The 21,595-nt window shown below is 39.7% G+C and overlaps 1 protein-coding gene across 1 annotated transcript; it reads left to right on the forward strand.

Moving 5' to 3' along the window:
- Window positions 1–267: 267 nt before the first annotated feature.
- LOC127851353 (uncharacterized) lies at window positions 268–20,571 on the forward strand. Its single transcript, XM_052385080.1, has 13 exons — window positions 268–615; window positions 5,670–5,916; window positions 6,207–6,323; window positions 6,750–6,939; window positions 7,166–7,361; window positions 7,747–7,817; window positions 9,177–9,353; window positions 11,689–11,854; window positions 12,343–12,513; window positions 12,998–13,104; window positions 17,194–17,328; window positions 17,709–17,843; window positions 17,971–20,571. The coding sequence occupies exons 1-13, from the start codon at window positions 527–529 to the stop codon at window positions 18,459–18,461; spliced, it is 2,292 nt and encodes a 763-aa protein (XP_052241040.1). The 5' UTR covers window positions 268–526; the 3' UTR covers window positions 18,462–20,571.
- The last annotated feature ends 1,024 nt before the right edge of the window (window positions 20,572–21,595 follow it).

Genomic DNA, 21,595 nt, shown 5'->3' on the forward strand with positions numbered 1-21,595 from the left:
TAAGTTTTCCGAAAATGGCAGTCGAATTATGACTTTATCTCTTGAATACGTCATTATATTTTTAAAGTCACCAGTCGAGAAAAAGATAATTTTTGCCAAAAAAAATCAAATATACGAACCGTCGTTTAGTACAAAATCTTGAATCATTCTTAACTTGATGTATGTTAGAACGTGTTTACATGTATATTCATCGCAATCACAACATCTGTCCGACATTCAAATCGTTTATACACTGTTGAAATGTACTTGCCAAACGAGCGAAGTGAGGTTGCCAACGCAACCTATATTTTACTGCCTCTGATAATTAGAACAAAGCGATTAAACTACATACACGTTTACGATGTATGCGCTTAAGGGTTTAGGCTTTAGTTTATTTAAACACGAGCTTTTAGTTTATACAATTACGACATTAATAAAGAAACAAAACAGTGTAAGTGACCGGACTTGATTATTTTTGTGCGTTTAAATCGGCGTTGGTGACACATAGGAAGATATAAAGACGTCGCGAAAAGTTATACTGATTACCATGGCAACGGTTTCGCAAGTCGTCTCGCCCACTACAGGGTCAAGTGAGTGCCCGCCCTCCGCCAACCACTCTGGACATGCCGTTTATGGGTATGTAGTCACCGATTATTTTTAATTAATCGTCCACGTAAAACTTGCTCTTTTCTTTATTTGTATGTTAATCACTGTGTGTAGGTTTAATATTCATAGATAAAATGAAGACTGATACGAAGCATGCATAGAAGATTGAAAGAAACAAAACTGACTTGTTTGTATTATATGATGCTTGGCCCTATCACCGGTGTACTTTGCATCGCATTAAATCTGAAATCTTATTGTTGTAATTTTCTCATTACATTTACTTTATTTTCACACTGCATATATTCTTTTACATTATTTTTTTTCCTCGAAATTAAATCATGTTTAATTTATTTGACAGAGTTTTGCAGCAGTGTCATGGCCAACGTATTTGTTTTGTTTTTGCCTGCTGAAGTTCACACACATTTGGATAACCTGTATTTATATTGCAATTCTTGGGGGCTTACTGATAACACTGCAAAAACAAAAATAATGGAATATCGCAAGAACGGAAGATTAAAAGAAAACGAACAATATTGAAGTCGTTGATAATTTTAATTATTTAGGAACAGTTTTGAATTGCACTGGAAGTTATAAACTAACACAGCAACATTTGGTTGTTAAGGTCATGAATACACTATTGTTTAAAGCAATTACTTAGACAAAATTAGTTGTCTGTTGCTTTACTCTTTTGTTGGTTCTATATTAAAATATGCTTCAGAAGTTTAGGCTTCACAAAGTCAGATAATATCGAACGTATACATTTAACATTCAAGCGATTAATACATGTAATGCTGTTTATGGAGAATTAGGTAGATACCCATTGCACGTCATTAGATTTATTTAAATTATAAAATATTGGTTTTAAATCTTAAACAATGAAAATATGAGTCGTGTTCTGAGAAATCTGGGCATAATGCATGTGCGTAAAGTGTGTGCGGGCTGCACAGGCTAATCTGGGACGACACTTTCCGCTTTTATGACATTTTTCGTGTAAATGAAGTCTCTTCTCAGCAAAAATCAAGTTAAGGCGGAAATTTCGTCCCTGATTAGCCTGTGCGGACTGCACAGGCTAATCTGGGACGACACTTTACGCACAAGCGCTATGCCCAATTTTCTCAGAACAAGACACATATCATAATGTAAATTGTTTACAAACAAGCCTTAAACGAGACTGTAGTAAATGTTAGACATATTTGGTCACACGTGTCAAGAACATATTAAGTAATTTTGGATTTTGTAATGTTTTTGATAACCCAAACGTTGTGCAAGTTAATAGCTTTATTAGCGAGTTTAAATGTAAACTGGTTGACAATTTTAACAAGAGTGGTTTGGTAAAATGAACAGCTCCATATTAGATATGTATAAAGTTTTTAAAACGGCGTTGGAATATGAGAAATATTAAGCTCTGCTTCCTAGACGTCTGGGCTTATTTTTGTGTAAGATTAAGATTATCTGCTCACCCATTGAGAATAAAAACTGGCTGATATGCTTAGAATAATATTCCACGAAATAAAGGTTTTTGTTGATGTTGCAATGAGTTTGATTTATATTTATATGTCGCTGTTACAATGATTGTCTGTCTGTCTGTCTGTCTGTCTGCCTGCCTGCCTGCCTGCCTGCCTGCCTGTTTGTCTGTCTGTCTGTCTGTCTGTCTGTCTGTCTGTCTGTCTGTCTGTCTGTCTGTCTGTCTGTCTGTCTGTCTGTCTGTCTGTCTGTCTGTCTGTCTGCCTGCCTGTCTGTCTGTCTGTCTGTCTGTCTGTCTGTCTGTCTGTCTGTCTGTCTGTCTGTCTGTCTGTCTGCCTGCCTGCCTGTCTGCCTGCCTGCCTGCCTGCCTGCCTGCCTGCCTGCCTGCCTGCCTGCCTGCCTGCCTGCCTGCCTGCCTGCCTGCCTGTCTGTCTGTCTGTCTGTCTGTCTGTCTTTCTGTCTGTCTGTCTGTCTGTCTGTCTGTCTGTCTGTCTGTCCGTCTGTCTGTCTGTCTGTCCGTCCGTCCGTCCGTCCGTCCGTCCGTCCGTCCGTCCGTCCGTCCGTCCGTCCGTCCGTCCGTCCGTCCGTCTGTCTGTCTGTCTGTCTGTCTGTCTGTCTGTCTGTCTGTCTGTCTGTCTGTCTTTTTATTACCGGTGTATGTTTAAAATCATACAAACTTGTTTACTCCACCCCACATCTGCTCTGTATGTTTACTCGTGTTGAATCAAGAAGACAGCGAATATTACAATCTGACATTTGAATTTTTAAGTGTGACCTTATTGAAAACTTATGACCCATATACATGTAATATTTGTCGTGTTGAAACGGTTCTTCGATACTGTAATGTGCTTGTGGGAAATACCGAGATATGGTGATTTTTTCTTTGCTTTCCGAGAAAGTGGTGACTTGAAGGGCCGAAAATATTTTTTTTTCGAAAATGACATAGCTTGAAATAATGATTATTCTTTCCATGAGAATGATTACAGTACATTTTGTAATATGTTTAAACATTTGCAATTGCCGGGAAAATTGTTTAAAAAGATCAAAAACGGTTAAACACTGGTCATTAGGCCACGATGGGATATATTTAAATGAAATATATTGTTGAATTTTGTAATACGTACACTAAATTAAATGTATATACTAATATAAAAGTCATTCGAACGAAAGATTTCGAAATGTGTATCTTGGTATAATAGCAAATGTTGATTGTATTAAATCATCTGCTTTTCGATGACACCCGTTCAAAGAATCACGCCAATTAGCGGAATAAACGTCAATGTATATACTCATTATGGTTATCTTATACATCGTATAGCATAAATTGGACTTCCCAAATGATCGATGTGCAGTACATTATGACAGAACAAGCAAGATTCAAAGATATATTTCTGCATAAAACATAATTTAAATTCTGTAACTGACGCCAATCGTGGAGCATCTTGAACAGTAATAACATATTCATAACAATACTGAACGTTTAATTGTTTATAAAAAATTATCATTAAAAGCGTCTAACAAAGTGAAGCTCAGATACGCCCCCAGTTTAGATTGATAATTAAAATACCTATTATATATAAATGCCTTCGCTATAAAAAATTATACGTTGGAAGCATCAACTGTCGAGTAAACTCGTAAAATAGCTACACTAGTTATATTTTAGAATTTAATTCTATCCAGCCGATAGATAAATAAACAATGTTTTTACGCACTTAATGTCATTTTGTTACACATGACACTCCTCTGACTATATTCAGTAACCACAAAAACAATGAAAAAGCACGGCGTATTTTAGGGAACGCACGTTTTCATTAAACCAGTCAAGCAGCATAGGGTATTTAAGTGAATGCGCGTTTCTATTAAACCGATCAAGAAGCATAGCGTATTTACATGAATGCGCGTTTCCATTTAACCAAATTGAATAAAGAAGCATAGCGTATTAACATGAATGCGCGATTCCATTAAACAAATCAAGAAGCACAGCGTACTTACATGAATGCGCGTTCTCATTAAACCAATCAAGAGCCATATCGTATTTAAATAAATGCGCGTTTCCACTAAATCAAAGAAAACAATCGTATTTACATGCATGCGCGTTTCCATTTAATCAATCAAGAGGCATAGTGTTTTTAATTAATGCGCCTTATATTGAACCAATTGTTGTTTTTGTTTTTTATCGAGTGCACCGGGATTGTCTCCCATATGGCCATCGCCCCCAGAAAGACGTGTTAGTTGGTTACGGGGGATAGTGCAAGATACAGGAGACACCCCGTTCCAGAGGTGACCCTGGGTCTTTTAGTGCCCGGTGTATAGCACCTAGTACACTGCACCTCGGTTTAACGTCTCATGCGAAAGACGAGTTAGAAGGTTAGGTGCAGCGGGGGATCGAACCAGCGATCTCTGGATTGTGAAGCCAGTGTGTTACCACTAGACCACGGATCCGCTACATATTGAACCAATCGAGATGCATTGCATTTTTAAAGGAACGAGCGTATCCATTGAACCAATCAAGAAGCATGGCGTATTCAAAGGGACATACCATTAAACCAATCAAGAAGCATAACATGATCTACTTAAAGGAACATGCCTTTGTATTAAACCACTCGGGGAGCATAAAGTATTGATAGGAACCCGTGTTTACATTAAACCAACAAAGATCTATTGCGTATTTAAGGTAGCGCACCCATAATGGGCACCTATCCAAATATAATCTAATGTATCATTTTCTTAATCAGCATCATTTCACTGAACTACTTGCACATTTTTAGGTAGGCTTTCCGTGCTTTAAAAAAATATACTGATTTTTTTCAAAACCACCCCACGCTCGGCTTTTGTCCAGTTTATTTGCACACCTAGGGAATATGAAAGTTCCATAATTCATCCAGATTTCCAAATATGGGCATGCAGTTGGTGTGTACAGATGCAGTAAAGATGTTTAAAGTTTGAACAAGATGAAATTAGTATTTTTTGACAGACATTTACTTTTTATAACTTGTGATCTATGGAAGAACGCCGTGAAACGGAAGTGGTTTCAGCTAAGTTGATATTGGGTTTGTTAAAAACAAAATGTCATAAAATTAAAAATAGTATCATTTAAGAAATATTGTGAACTTAGTTTTTATAGACACACTATATACTGCCAAAATACCAAGAAATAGACAGATTAACCGTTTACTTTTTGAAATAAAAATTAAAATGCAACATGCAAGATTCGTATTTTCAGCAGTAAATCACCAAATTTAGCCATAACGTTGTTTTAATTAAAAAAATTGAAGAATGTGCATAAAAATTGCAACATATTTAACAATTAACAAAGTTGATATGCTAAATTACATCAAATTACGTTTGAAAAGAAATAAAACGCACCGCAAAAAGTATGCGTTGTCGGCAGGATTCGAACCTCCGCGGGAAAATCCCCCAAAAAATCAGGTCTATCGCGTTAACCACTCGACTACGGCAATTTTAAACAGGCTCTTCAGTCTTCGAAGAAATCGCGGGAAATAATAAAGGGAACGTGTGCTGCAATTAAACCAATATAGACGCATAGCGTATTTAAAGGTACTTGCGTTTATTTAAAACAATCAAGAAGAAATGCGTCGGTGTCTGCGTTTCTGTTGCAGGTCTATACCTCCCGTGTTTGAGCGCCAAGAGGCGGCATTGCTAATGATCCTTGGTTTTGGAGGCGTGTCCGTACTCCTGGCGCTGTTGCACAGACAGGTTCGGAAGCGCGTCTTCCATGATGACAACAACGTGGACACGGCGTTCGACGCCGGCGGCCGTGTGAGCACCAGCCTGACCGCCGTCACTGTGGCATCGCAATTCCTGTGGCCCGGCGACATCCTCCAGAGCTCAACAATCACCGTCAAGGTAACAGTAGTTTTGCGTCTCTTTTTCACCAGACCAATTTAAGGACTATTAAAATACGCGTTATGATTATCTTTGCCAGAGCATGATGGTTCAGATCAAGTGCTCTATAACACATGTATGCAATGCAATGTCAATTATACCTCTAAGTATCACAGACGACCAGACAAACTTATGTCATTACCAAGATTTAAATAATATTACATACGAAGATTAACTCAATACTGGGCTTTGGGTTTTCATTAATGCATACACGGGTTACATGTTCAACTGTTCGATATATGACATTTCAGACTGGTATATCCGGTCCGCTGTGGTACACGGTCGGGGCCGTAATGAATATTGCCCTATTTCCGATAGTGTCTGTATACCTGAAAACGAGAGCACCGGGCGCTAAAACCTACCTCCAGGTAAATAAATATACTTTCCTGAGTTTTAATATAAGTGTGCAGATCTTTTTTTTTCGTTGCATTATGTATTACATTATATGGTGCTATTTGTGTTCATATTAAATCACTTGAAATAGGGGCACAATTTTCTTAAACAAATATGTAAATTGTATCCCTTCTCTATGATGATATAAAGGTTATCAAAAAACAAACTGTACATTATTTATGACATTAAAAGTAGTTCAACGCAGCGAACAATTTGAGGAGTCAACTCAATAATTTCCCATTAATTCACAAAAAAAGCAAACAAAAAATCAAAATCACTAGCATAGTTGCATACAGGAAACTGTTCACCAACTGTTGCAGATCATGTACACGCGGTATAGGCAAGGGTCGCTCATCATGTGCGTGTTGCTGGCGTTTTTATGTATATATACACCGTTGCAGATAATGTACGCGCGTTACGGGCGTGCGGCACACATCCTGTTCGTGGTGATGGCTCTGATGGTGAACCTGTGTGTGATCGCCGTCCTCATCGTCGCCGGCGTGAGCACCATCAAGGCCGCCACCGTCGACGCTTCCGACGAGTTCTGCGTCGTCATCATCGCCGTCCTGTTTGGATCTTACTCTTTCATAGGCAAGGTCAAACATTCGAAGAGTATCAAATTATCTTAACAAAAATCAAAGCGCTGATAGCATTGAAATACTAATGTAAAGATGACTGATATATATGTTTTTTTTTGCCTGTACGTACGTTCATAGTTAAAATGTACATATACATATGGATACACGTACTTAGCGATGGCATTTCCATATTGATACCATATAAAACACAATTAGTAATAGTGTTGTATTTTGTTTAGGTGGCCTAGGAACAACATTCTACGTGTCGTATTTCAACGCCGTTCTGACGTTCTCGATACTGATTGCACTCAACATAAAGATATTGTACTCGTCAGATTCCACAACGGGTGGCGGTAACATTAAGAACCTGTATGCACACATTCAATGCTTGCAAGGGCCGACAGGGAACGAGAATAGGAGCTATTTGACATTCTGGTATTTGTGTAGTCTAAATAATGTATGGTCATATAAAATGGGTCTTTGTAAGCACATATAAATTCGCATCATTGCTTTATACTTCGAAATGTGCGTGACTAAGCGTTTTTAAAAAAAAATGAATGCACATTTGCAGAATTTACAGATGCATGCAATGCTGACACATTATATGAGAAGTACATGTAAAATAAATACTATGATCTGATACCATTAAAAGGTAAACTGCGGCTTTCTAGCCAATGTTCGACACAATCATAACTGCTAGAAACTAATGGTCGCAATCCCATCTAGTTCCATGGGTGTCAGCGTATTTTGATGCTTATAGACACACAGGTTAATAAGCTTTGTTCTATTCACTCAAACACCGTCTATCTGTCAACTGTAGGTCAGAGAACGGATTCGTGTACGCCTTCATGGGGCTGTGTGTGAGCGCCTCGATCACCTACTGCGACCAGGGTTTGTGCATTAAATCTTTCAGTGCTGGAACCGAATTTTGAAGGCCTTTGCAAACAGTTTGGATCCAGATGAGACGCCACAGAACGTGGCGTCTCATCTGGATCCAAACTGTTTGCTATTCTGATAGTATTCTTTGAAAAAAATCGAAGAAAATGCTAATTTTAGAAATTCAGCAGACGACATTTTAGCAGATGACAAATTTCCCAGCATGCAAAGAGTTAACGTGGAGCCGCGCTCTGGGCAAACCGAATTTAATGCATGTCTGTTTAGACCGCACAGGTTAATCAGGGACGACACTTTATACGCTTAAACTATATTTTTCGTTTAAAGGAAGTTTTTTCTTAGCAAAACCTAGTCGAGGCGGACTGCACAGGCTAATCTGGAATGACACTGCGCATATGCATGAAGCCCCGTTTTCCCACAGCGAGGCTCAATTATTTAGGCAGTTGACATTATTTAAGCATTCCCAATCATATCGAATTGCATGTTTGTTGCAAATGTTAAACGCATAAATAGTTAACTTGTCTCAGCGGTAACATGATTCTCATATCAGTGCACACTTAAAGGGATCTTTTCACGTTTTGGTAAATTGACAAAATTGAAAAAAAAGTTGTTTCAAATTCGCAAATTTTCGTTTTAGTTATGATATTTGTGAGGTAACAGAAATACTGAACATTTACTATGGTCTAATAAAGCAATTATATGCATGTTTTGACGAGTTAAAAACCTGAAAATTATAAAGCTTTGCATCGCGAAACGATTGAATAATTTGTAGAGTTCTGTTGTTGTCGTTTAATTTTGTGAAACTACGAAGATTGCTTATATAAAGTATAAAATACGTCAATCGTACATACTTGGCAGGATGGCCGAGCGGTCTAATTGGTTTTTACTCCAGGACTCCGGGGGTTACTGGTTCGAGCCCTGGTACGGGCTACTTTTTATCTCTTTTTTAATGTTATTCCTGATTTTTTTACTGGAGCTTTTTAGATCCAATGTTTACATTTATCAATATAAAGCATTTAATGACAAACTTCAAAACATGCCAAAATCTGTGAAAAGGCCACTTTAACCCTGTAACTTCCTACAAGTCGTGGAAGAAATACGTGTTTTTTTTTAATTGCATGCCACGCACAGTAATATTCTATTTAATTTGACTTATACGGTTGCAGTCAATAATTCAAACAGCTTTTTTTAAACGATAAACATTTCAATCAACCACCGTCAAGTTGTTTGCTCTCACGTTAGGGATTTGCTTCGAACTGTTCAATGCTGTTGATATATAAACGACCTATCTTTGTTCATAATGCGCTACCTTTATTAACCGTGTTGCTGACTTCCGGTACTCGCCTCTCTCTATAGCCGCCTGGCAGAGCCGCATCGCCGCAAAGCCGCTACAGGGCGTCCTCGGCTTCCTCATCGCCGCCTTTATCTGGTTCGCCATCCCCATATCCATCTCTACTTCCGCTGGGCTCGCTTATATCGCCATGGCCGCCACCAACACGACGAGCGTTCTGTCGCCGTCCGATATCGACGAAGGTTTTATTGTGTTTACGCGGCTTCCAACACAACTGTCCTTATTAAGCAATTCATGCGTCGGTCCGTGCGTCCCGACACCTTGTCTGAACTTTAAAGTCATCATTTATCAGGCGATTGTGAACACAATCATGTCAAGAAACCATCACCAATTGGAGACGCTATGTTGCGCGCAACACTTGAGTCTCTAGCTGAAAGGTCAATTGACATGACGCCTTATCAGTGATCGCTCCGCCCACTTAATCACGTGGCTCAGCGGGAAGAAAACCTAGACAAGCTAACACCAAAATGGCTTCTTTGCCTATAGACTGCATATAGATTTACGCGATATTCCAGATGATTTGATGGACTTGTTTAACACCATATTACACTTGTAAAGGGGTTGATGCCATTTAGTTATTCTGAAAATGCAAAAAATATACGATTAAAGAGAACATCAGCTATTTATAACGGGTAAATCGGTACATTAAACATGCTCTCAAACACTTGCGCGCTTACCGAAATCGAACCCGTTATTACGTGTAATGGTGGTATTTGCAATAAATTAACACTTCACCGGTATTTACCCGTGTTATTAACAAAATTATTACCGAAACTCCCCCCCCCCCCCCCCTATCCGTGTATTTGACACGAAATAGCGCTTTATAACTGGGAATTCTGACGCCGGGTGGGTACCTCAATCCCACATGTTATTGCGTATAAAAGTGATATTAATCATATTAAACATTGCTTATGGGACATTTATCAATCACTTTAATTTAAAGCGCAAAAATAACACAGTAGTTTAGACATTGTCTGATATAAAATTAGCGTTGTAAAAAATGGAATTCGGTCAGGCTATTATAAATTAATAAGGCTACCAATATCAGTAATAATAACTCTTTTACAATAGCATTTATCGATACGTCTTTATTAAAATAATAACAAAATGGTTTTCACTTGTTTCTGACACACACAGAAACGCGATTTTTAACGGGGATTTCGTAAAGTTACACGAATTGGGTACCAAAATTCTCAATTATTTTACATGCACACGTGACATAATACATACTTAATAATGCTTAGTTATTGCTTATATAACATTTCAAGTTTGTGAAATAAATTAATGTGCTATAAAGGGGATCTCGGTAATTCTTGAAGCATCTCTTACACTTATCAAGATCTTTTTTTCGGCTTTGGAAACGAAATAAATTCAATGTCACCAACTAATCTGTCAGGATATCGATTGTCCGAGTTACATAATCCCCATTGACACCGTTTAACCATTTGCAATCGTTTTTTTAAAGAGGAAAACAAAAGAAACTCGTTGGAATAAAAGTGAACCTAAAAATGTAGCTTGTCTAGAAAATGGCGGACAGGTCGTTGCTAACGAGTGCGCCCGATTAATCGATCGCTGATTGGTGGATCAATTCTAGTGGGCGGAGCGATCATAGATAAGGCGTCATGTCAATTGTCACACTTAGATGTCAAAAAACAGAATACAGTGCAGCAGTGCTCCATCTAGCATATAATTCTTTTGTCGAGAGGGCACTTGAGTGCATATTTTTAATTTGTAATGTTAGATCTATTTAATACTACATAATAATTATATTTTAATTTAAATCAATATGTACTATGAGATATATTTCATGCTATATGCATTTTCGTTTTCTATAATTATTAAATAATTACAATAATCGTACAATAATTTTAAGAGATTTGAAAGTTATTGCGAGGGTCCGAGTTGGCAGGGATCAGGGGGGGGGGGGGGGCACAGGGCTGCGCCCGTCAATTGAGGCCTAGATGGAGAATTAAGCTCATATTGTACGTACTGTTACATATTAATTGGTTAAAATAAAATATTGATTTTCGTAGTCAGTACACACGGATTTTTTTAAAGTTGACATTGATTTTTAAACTTGGGCACGCACAGATAATCAATAAGCATGAAAAATCAATTTTAAAATGGTAATATTTTTTTTAACGGCTATATCGCCCATTATTTGCTTACTAGTATTTGATTAAAATACAATACGAGTTAAGAGATTGGCAAATCGACAAATTTGACTTCACACAACACAATAAAAAGAGTAACTAAACGCATGATTACGAAAAATTTCTTTTCTCATATGGATAGTCATGAATCGTAATTGATTAGATAGAAACAAAAAATCCCGATACAGGCTTAATATATTTTTTATCGATATTATAATTGCATAGGATTATTCGAAATATTATAGTTTTGTTAGTAAATACACGTAATGGCATTTTATACAACAATGCGCGAAAGAGTCCGTTTAAAAAAACAACAACAACCAATCGCATCAACCAAATGACATCGATTTTGTCTCCGATACAGGCCTCGTGACGCCGTTCATGGCGGAGCGGTTGCTAGGAGGCATGGGCAGCGTGCTTATCCTCACCATGATCGCCATGACCCTGATGAGCACGGGCTCTGGCGAGGTGATGGCGGTCTCCTCCATCATCGTGTACGACATCTACCAAATCTACGTACACCCGTTCAGGTGCACACAACAGCTATTTGTGTTAAGTTTAGCTCAACAGAATTACACATCTAAAGCTTATAATGCGCTTTCGAGTCTATTTTCTGGTTTGAACCCGAATTTGCTTAAAGGGAAGCCCTTGTTTAAAATGAAAATATGTAAAAGCCACTTTGCCATCTATTTGTATTTGTATCCACATTGTTTACATATAAGATATGAATACTTTTTATAATTTCACTTGGCAAGAGTGTTTAATCCCACATGACAGTTTTTCATTCGGCTAAGATTTTGTCCGAAAAAGTGTTGTGACCAACTTAGAAGATAAGGCAAGAAATGTGACCCTGTAGTGCTCAAGAGGTAGATCTAAACGTTGACATGGGACGACGGAATTCTCAAGTTTAACCCAAAAGCTACAAATAAAAAAAACCCAGCATATTTCGAAATTTCATTATTTTGTCTTAATGTATTTTAAAATTTGAGTTTGATTACACATTACACATGTAATTCAGAAAAGATCAGGACGCTCATTCGTGCATATTGTGTGGGAAGACGCGACCTGTTGATGGCGCTGACGAGGATTCAAGCAAGTGCTACTGTCCGGGCGTGCTGACCTGTGATCCCTGTCGGCGTGACCTCGAGTCATCCACCGAGCGAAAGGAAGGCAGTAACTATGAACACAAGCAAGTACTTGGTACAGATCGAAACGACTTATCTTTTGTAATGTATGACTGGAATATCGTGCAAACTTCATGCACAGATGTTTGTGTCGCGCATGAGTTGAAGAGGAGGGATCATATTGGGAATGATAGGGGTATATAAACCTATACATGCAATGCGCAAGTTTACATTACACCTTGAGTTTCCTTCTTTAATATCATATAACTCTTGGATAAAAATGTGTCGTTGTTATGCAATATCAAAAACTTATCGGATATATTGTAATTGCTTATCGTCTGACATACCACTATATTACACATGAATAATATTTTTATAATTATTATCTCGAAGACATTATAGCACATTAACATTTAGATTTAGTGCCAAATGCATTATTCGCGTGCAAAATAAATCTAAAAGATTTCAAACCAAAGCGAAAACAAATATGCAAGATAGTCAATTGTGTTTATAGACGTGTGCTATATTAAATGTTAACTATATTTGCAGGCATTATACGTGTCCGCATCACGGGCTGTACAGACAGTACCAGCAGGACATGCTGTCCTACAAGAGCTGGTGCATCCTCTGGGTCACTGTTGCGATCGTGCCGCTAGGTATGTCCATCATTTATACATGTAATGTTTTTTTTTTTTTATTATTCTCTGGGTATGTTAATCCTCTGCATCACTGAAGCGATCGTGTCTGTGGGTATATGCTTTTTCTGGGTCACTTTAGCGATCGTGCCTGTGGTAATGTGCATCCTCTTGGTCACTGTAGCGATCGTGCCTGTGGTAATGTGCATCCTTTTGGTCACTGTAGCGATCGTGCCTGTGGTAATGTGCATCCTCTTGGTCACTGTAGCGATCGTTTCTCTGGGTATATGCATCTTCTGGATCACTGTAGCGATCATGTCTGAGGGTATATGCATCCTCTTGGTCACTTTAGATATCGTTTCCATGGGAAAATGCATCCTCTTGGTCACTGTAGCGATCGTGTCTCTGGGTAAATGCATCTTCTGGATCACTGTAGCGATCATGTCTGAGACTATATGCATCTTCTGGGTCACTTTAGCGATCGTTTCTCTAGTTATGTGCTTCCTCTTGGTCACTGTAGAGATCGTGACTCTGGTAATGTGCATCCTCTGTCACTGTAGCGATCGTACCTGTGGTTATGTGCCTCCTCTGGGTCGCTGTAGCGATCGTGTCTCTGGGTATATGCATCCTCTGGGTCACTGTAGCGATCGTGCCTCTGGGTATATGCATCCTCTTGGTCACTGTAGCGATCGTGCCTCTGGGTATATGCATCCTCTGGGTCACTGTAGCGATCGTTCCTGTGGCTATGTGCCTCCTCTGGATCACTGTAGCGATTGTGTCTCTGGGTAAATGCATCCTCTGGGTCACTGTAGCGATCGTGTCTCTGGGTATATGCATCCTCTTGGTCACTGTAGCGATCGTGCCTCTGGGTATCTGCATCCTCTTGGTCACTGTAGCGATCGTGCCTCTGGGTATATGCATCCTCTGGGTAACTGTAGCGATCGTGCCTCTGGGTATATGCATCCTCTGGGTCACTGTAGCGATCGTGTCTCTGGGTATATGCATCCTCTGGGTCACTGTAGCGATCGTGTCTCTGGGTATATGCATCCTCTGGGTCACTGTAGCGATCGTACCTCTTGGTATATGCATCCTCTGGGTCACTGTAGCGATCGTGTCTCTGGGTATATGCATCCTCTGGGTCACTGTAGCGATCGTGCCTCTGGGTATATGCATCCTCTTGGTTACTGTAGCGATCGTGCCTCTGGGTATATGCATTCTCTTTTGTCACTGTAGCGATCGTGTCTCTGGTTATGTGCATCCTCTGGGTCACTGTAGCGATCGTTTCTCTGGTAATGTACATACTCTTGGTCACTGTAGCGATCGTGCCTCTGGGTATATGCATCCTCTTGGTCACTGTAGCGATCGTGCCTCTGGGTATATGCTTCCTTTTGGTCACTTCAGCGATCGTGTCTCTGGGTATATGCATCCTCTGGGTCACTTCAGCGATCGTGTCTCTGGGTATATGCATATTCTGGGTCACTTAAGCGATCTTGTCTCTGGTTATGTGCATCCTCTTGGTCACTGTAGCGATCGTGTCTCTGGTTATATGCATTATCTTGGTCATTGTAGCGATCGTGCCTCTGAGAACGTGTATCCTCAGGATCACTGTAGCGATCGTGCCTGTGGTTATGTGCATCCACGTGGTCACTGTAGCGATCGTGTCTCTGGGTATATGCATCCTATGGGTCACTGAAGCGATCGTGCATGTGGTTATATGAATCTTTTGGGTCACTGTAGCGATCGTGCCTGTCGTTATGTGCTTCCTCTGTGCCACTTAAGCGATCGTGTCACTGGGTATGTGCATTCTTTGGGTCACTGTAGCGTACCTCTGAGAATGTGTATCCTCTGGATCACTGTAGCGATCGTGCTTCTGAGCATGTGCATTGTCTGGGTCACTGTAGCAATCGTGCCTCTGTGTATATGCATAATCTGGGTCACTGTAGATATCGCACCTCATGTTATTAGCGTTCTTGGGTCGCTGTAGCGATCGTGCCTTTGTTTATGTGCGTTATCGGGTCGCTGTAGCGATTGTGCCTCTATTTATGTGCGTTCTGGGGTCGCTGTACCGATCGTACCTGTGGTTATGTTCATCCTCTGGGTGACTGTAGCGACCGTGTCTCTGAGTATATGAATCCTCTGTCATTGTAGCTATCGTATCTCTGGTTATGTGCATCCTCTGGGTCACTATAGCTATCGTTCATCTGGGTATTTGCAGCATCGGTCACTTTAGCGATCGTTTCTTTGGTTATAAGCATCATCTGGGTTACTGCAGCGATCGTTCATCTGGGTATATGCATCTTTTGGGTCACTGTAGTAATCGTGTATCTGGAAATGTGCATCCTCTGTCACTGAAGCGATCGTTCATCTGGGTATATGCATCATCTGGGTCACTGTAGCGATCGTTCATCTGGGTATATGCATACTCTGTGTCACTGTAGCGATCGTGTCTCTGGGTATGTGCATCCACTGGGTGACTTTAACGATCGTGTCTCTGGGTATGTGCATCCTCTGTCACTGTAGCAATCATGTCTCTGGGTATATGCATCATCTGGGTCACTATAGCGATCGTGTCTCTAGGTATGTACATCCTCTGTCACTGTAACAATTGTGCCTCTGTGTATTAGCAGTCTCTGGGTCACTGTTGCGATCGAGTCTCTGGTAGGTTATGTACATCCTCTGTTACTCTAGTGATTGTGTCTCTCGGTATGTTCATACTCTGGGTTACTGTAGATCGTTCCATTGGGTATATGAATCATCATGATTACTGTAGCGATCGTGCCTGTGGTTATATGTATCATCTGTCACTGAAGCGATCGTGTCTCTGGGTATGTGCAGCCCCTGTCACTGTAGCGATCGTGTCTCTGGGTATGTGCGTTCTCTGACAATGTAGCGATCTTGTATCTCGGTATGTGAATCCTCCGGGAGACTGTAGCGATCGTTTATCTGGGTATGTCCATCCTCTGTCACTTTAGCGATCGTGTTTTTGGTTATGTGCATCTTTGGGTCACTGTTGCGATCGTGCCTCTGGATATGTGCATCCTCTGGGTCACTGTAGCGATCGTTTCTCTGGGTATATGCATTCTCTGTCACTTTAGCGATCGTGTTTCTGATTATGTGCATCTTTGGGTCACTGTAGCGATCGTGTCTCTGGGTCTGTGCATCCTGTCGGTCACTGTAGCGATCGTGTTTCTGGGTATATGCATCCTCTGTCACTTTAGCGATCGTGTCTCTGGGTAGATAGATAGATTTATTTCGGCAAGGAATGCATACATGGGCATTCACAACATGTACAAAATATAAAAATATCACATACATGAAGATAAATATACCCCGACATACACACCAACACCAAGGATAACACAAAAATGAGTAAACCCATATTTCCATTGTGGTCCTTTGTGCTGGTGGCAGGACATAGAGTGGCACTTATAAAAATGGAAAATGCATAAATATATGGAAGATAGGATCAATGTTGATAAAAGTTGATGACTAGAAATGATTCCTGAATCTAAAGAAACAAACAATACACATAAAAAGTTACAGATTTTCTAATAAATTAGTTTTTAAAGACGACTTAAAAACAGACAATCTATCAATCTGTGTTATACTGGAGAGTAAATTGTTCCACAATGAGCATCCCGTGTAACAAAAGGACTTTGACCCCAAACCTTTGACTTTGAAGACAGCAAATGCACCTTTTTTGAGTTGACCTGGTCCTGTATGAATGAATAGAGGCCTGCGGAATAAAATGTTCTCCCATATAGTCAGGGGCCAAACCATTTTTAATCTTAAACACATGGCCAAGAACAATCTGGTCTACACGTTTATTAACTGGTAGCCAGTTGAGCAATCGAAAGTGTTCTGGTCCAATATGTGCCCTTGCATCGAGACCTGGGACAAACCGCAATAACTTATTCTGGGTGGTTTGGAGCTTATGTTGTAACACTGGGGTATGTGCATCATCTGAGAAAAATTGAGATGAATTTGTATTTACTCTGGCTGTTTGTACTTTGAAAGTGTGGTCGTACAGATGAACGCTATTGACATGTACATATACATAATACTCGATTAGATAAGTTTGTAGTGATCTTAACTATTTGTACCTGGCAGGTATTGCCGTACAGATGAGCGGTTTGAAGCTGAACTGGACAATGCTGAACGGCTTCGTGCTCACGCTGCCCTGCTTCCCCGTCGTCGTGCTGTCTATATTTTGGAGCAAAACCACAGGGCACGGCGTCATTGCCGGTAGAACAGTTGGACCCACATATTGATACTATTATACGAAAATCCCCCTGTTAGTATTTGAAAGATTTACATCTTTGACAAGTTTCAAAGGCATTTGACCTTTAACCGGCAGTGAAAAGTCAAACAAGTATTCCGCTATGTACATATAATAGCAGTGTAAAGACAGGTAGGCATGTAAAGCACAAGTTTTTAAAACACCCACAGTTTCGTTATGTAAAATCATTGAGATGCATGATATATGTCTTTATTAAGCTTCACACAGATTAAACCTTAAATGTATTGTATTTAACCAACATATGTCTGATCACATACAAGTAATATTATTAACCGTTTTCTCCTTTCCTTCGATCAGTTTATTACACATCGTGCATATGTTTCAGGGGCTGTGTGTGGCATGCTGGGCGGTGTGGGGGCGCTGCTCGGCACCGCCTCCACGTACCCGGGCGGCCTTCAGCTCTTCCAGAAGAACACCTCTGAGAACTTGTGTGTCATGGCAGGCGCCGGCACTAGCATTGGTATGTGGAGACAAAAAAAAAAGAACTTTAATATACAAGAACTAATCGTATTCTCACATTAAAACGCTCATTTTTGTGACTAGCGCCTTAAATTATAAAATGGTCTGTTGTTTTTCTTGTGTTCCAGGTTTGAGTGTTATAGTCTGTTTTGTCGTATCATTGATCACGCACAAAATACACACTGATGCAGACGTTGAAAACGAATGGCGTAAGCTCCGTGATATTGACAACCCTCTGCACCCCTGGTCCGAGCTGTACACGGAGGACATTCCCGACCTGGCGGTCGGAGAAAGGCCGAGCGTAAAGCAGCTTGAGCAAGCGTTCGGCAGGGCCCGCCTCGCCGCTTACATCGGCGGACTTGCCACCCTCGTGCTGTGCGTGGGATTGGTTCCGGGCGTTATGCTTAGTTTGCACGTGCTCAGCGAGACGCAGTTCACGGTGTGGACACATGTTTTGCAGTGGTTTTGCTTCGCTATGGCGGCAGTTGTGGTTGTTGCGGCACCGGTCGAAGAGGTTGTTCAAGTGGTGCGAAGAGTGAGAGCTAATAATAGCGAGCGACGCCAGAAGGAAACCGCAAATAGCGCGTACAATTTGAAGACAATTAACAGTGCGGATTAGACATAAGTACGTGCTTAACAAAGATTCACAAAATGTTCATAACGATACACTGCATTTATATGCAAAATAAAACAAAGTGCAATTACTGAAGATGTTCTTATCCCCGCGTACCGTTTATGCACAGAATGGGTTTTAAATTAGTGCTGAATTTTGACCATGATGTCGATGTATGACTTTGACTTTGAAAGTAGCCATGTTGTTTTAAGGCGCAAGACGCACAATGCCATCTATGTCAACTCGTGTGTTACACTGTTGAAAAAATCAAACTAAACAAAACAACGTTACATGTGTGCTTAGTTATTTCAAAAGCATTCAACGTATACGTCAAAATCAAGCCAAATCGCGACACAGGACGCTGTGCTTGAAAAGACATATGCCACACGTTGATGCCTTGATGAATAATCATAAGTGGAAACTGTGTAATTACCAAAGTGGTGAAGCAGGAAAGATGCACTCTTGTTCACCAAGCAATTTTAAAATATTCACAGTCCCAAGTAGGTCAAGGTCAATGTAGAGTTGGGTGATATTGTATCAAATTACAAAGATTTCAAGCAGTCCGTGTTGGTGCCAGACGGAACGTACGTTCGTGTTAACCTGCAAAAAAAGGCGGTTTGAATGATTTTTAAGTTAAAGTAAAACTCAATTGCGGTTAGATGCCATGTGTAGATTCTGATGGTCATAAGGAATATAATTATGTAAACGTATCCATGTGATGCAATGAGTGGCGCTTGTGCTAGCAGGCAATACGGTGAATGTGATTTAACCATGAAATACACAGTTACTAATTCAACATTTGAATTATTTTAATCCAAATATATGTCAAGGGAAAAATATTGTTGCATGATGTTGGTGAATAGTAAACAGACGTAGGCATCACCTGTTCAAGTATCAATGAGTTGAAGCAAGCGGTGTTGGAATTCGACTACCGGTAAACGGATACGAGCTACCTGATGACAATTACGTTAACACGAGAACTTTTGACTCACGTGAATAAAATGCAATTTGCACCTCATTTAATAAGGGTATTATTTCACTTGAAGAGCAATTTTGACTGCAGAAAAACTTAAATCAATATTAAAGATGTTCAGTTTCCGGAGATGTTATATATGTTCGTTCTATATGCAAACTGAACATTAATTTTATTGAAACTAGTTTACATTAGTGTTACTAAATGTGAATTACATGGAAAATCTATGTAGGTGACCATTATATATAATGATGCGTGCTTGGTATGAAATCTCTGACTCGTGCAGTTACCAAAGGTATTTGAAAAATATTATTTCTATATAGAAACCACGTGGCCACTTGGGCGTTGCCGGATGCGGTATGTGCAAGATTCGTGACTGTGTTGGCATGATAAGATTTCGAGTTTTTTTGATGCAGCAGACAGCAGGAGATTCCAAGGATGACAATTGGCGACCATGTGCTCGGAGAGAAAGAGGCAACTACTGTTGACAATGTGATTGATGCGAAACATAATACACCTAGACACAGCATGTGAGATAACAAATACGTGACAACCGGAGATGAGCGTGGGGGGTGCTTAACGAAGAAGATAAGACTGTAATGGAGACTAGTCGTTTAGCGAAACGCAAACGTGTTTACAACTAGTTTGCATCCGGAATAACTTTCAATCACATTAGAGCAATCGTTTAAGATCAACATTTCAGAAAAAAACTTGTGAAATTGTGTGATGAACACATTTATTGCGTTCATCATCCGTCGTCCACATTGTGTAAAGTCTACTCTTTCTGCCCTTTATCAAACTTTATAAAATGGTATCCTTGGGTAATCCGCCTACATTTTCCCCTCCACTGAATATCCAGCTTAAGTTGACAAATAAGTGGTTTGAACATGAACAATTCAAAACGCTTATAATCTTAAACAGCAATCAGTATAACCTTCATATTTCGTAAATACATGTATACCGCATCGAATAGTTCTCAACCAGATTGCTAAAATCATGTTGTCACCGTTGACCAATATATCCCCTCCCCCACACTTCATAGTATAAGAACTGAATAATGACCTCAGGCGAGAGTTTTATGTCCTTCATGGCCCTCTTTATAATTTATACGAGTCGCGTTCTGAGAAAACTGGGCATAATTCTTGTGCGTAAAGTGTCGTTCCAGATAAGCCTGTGCAGTCCGCACAGGCTAATCAGGGACGACACTTTCCGCTTTAATTGTATTTTTGCTAAGAAAAGGCTTCATTTAAACAAAAAATGCTATACAAGCGGAAAGTGTCGTCCCTGATTAGCCTGTGCGGACTGCACAGGCTAATCTGAGACGACACTTTACGCACATGCATTAAGCCCAGTTTTCTCAGAACAAGGCTCATATGTATTCATTGTTTTCTTTCTATATTTACTGGAAGGAAAGTATTATGTTGTATGGCGTTTTTAAACATCATAACAAACCATATAAAGTCAGGTATTAGCATGTGTAGAAAGAACTACTTGTATCGTCACAACAACTGTACATGTATAGTACACGCAAGTATTAAACTTTATGTATAATCACATGTTTTATTGTTACTGTTTTTATATCAATTTTACAGTACAATGTTGTTGTCCAGTTGATACTTTCTTTGATAATTTCATGTTCATGTTCCCAGTAATTCATATAAAATACCAGCCGGTTTATTACGCTTGTTTTTATCAAAATAAAATAAAATATTTCAGCGCATTTCGTAATATGACTAGTTGAAATGGTTGAAGTATGTATCAACCATACAATTTGTAAACTTACTAACTTTCATCACTGTAATGCGAATACATTTCCAGTTACGCGCTGCTATGGTAAAAATGGTCATTTTGTGTAAAACAAGAAATGTGTTTGTCGGAAACACTATGTCCCCTTCTGCGCCGCTTTGATTTTTTTAAACCTTTGACCTTAAAGGATGACCTTGACATTTCACCACTCAAAATGTGCAGCTCCATGAGATACACATGCATCAGACCTGTTTACCCTACCGATTGCTTCTCAGTAGTTTGGAGGGCATCTCTCAGTAGTTTTGGGCTGTTGTCAGTAGTTTTAACTTTTTCAATCATATAGAGCATTAAAACAACATGACTGGGTCACATACATACATTAAACGGTACATAAAGCATTACATACATTCGAAATAATTTT

Source organism: Dreissena polymorpha, chromosome 11, assembly GCF_020536995.1.
Source record: "Dreissena polymorpha isolate Duluth1 chromosome 11, UMN_Dpol_1.0, whole genome shotgun sequence".
NCBI classification, from domain to species: domain Eukaryota; kingdom Metazoa; phylum Mollusca; class Bivalvia; order Myida; family Dreissenidae; genus Dreissena; species Dreissena polymorpha.

Bases quoted from the DNA above. Each gene is read 5' to 3' on its own strand.
- LOC127851353 (XM_052385080.1), top strand. From the start codon at position 527: ATGGCAACGGTTTCGCAAGTCGTCTCGCCCACTACAGGGTCAAGTGAG. The intron at 5,917-6,206 runs GTAACAGTAGTT...ATGACATTTCAG, and splicing joins GCTCAACAATCACCGTCAAG to ACTGGTATATCCGGTCCGCT. The intron at 17,329-17,708 runs GTAGAACAGTTG...CATATGTTTCAG, and splicing joins AGGGCACGGCGTCATTGCCG to GGGCTGTGTGTGGCATGCTG.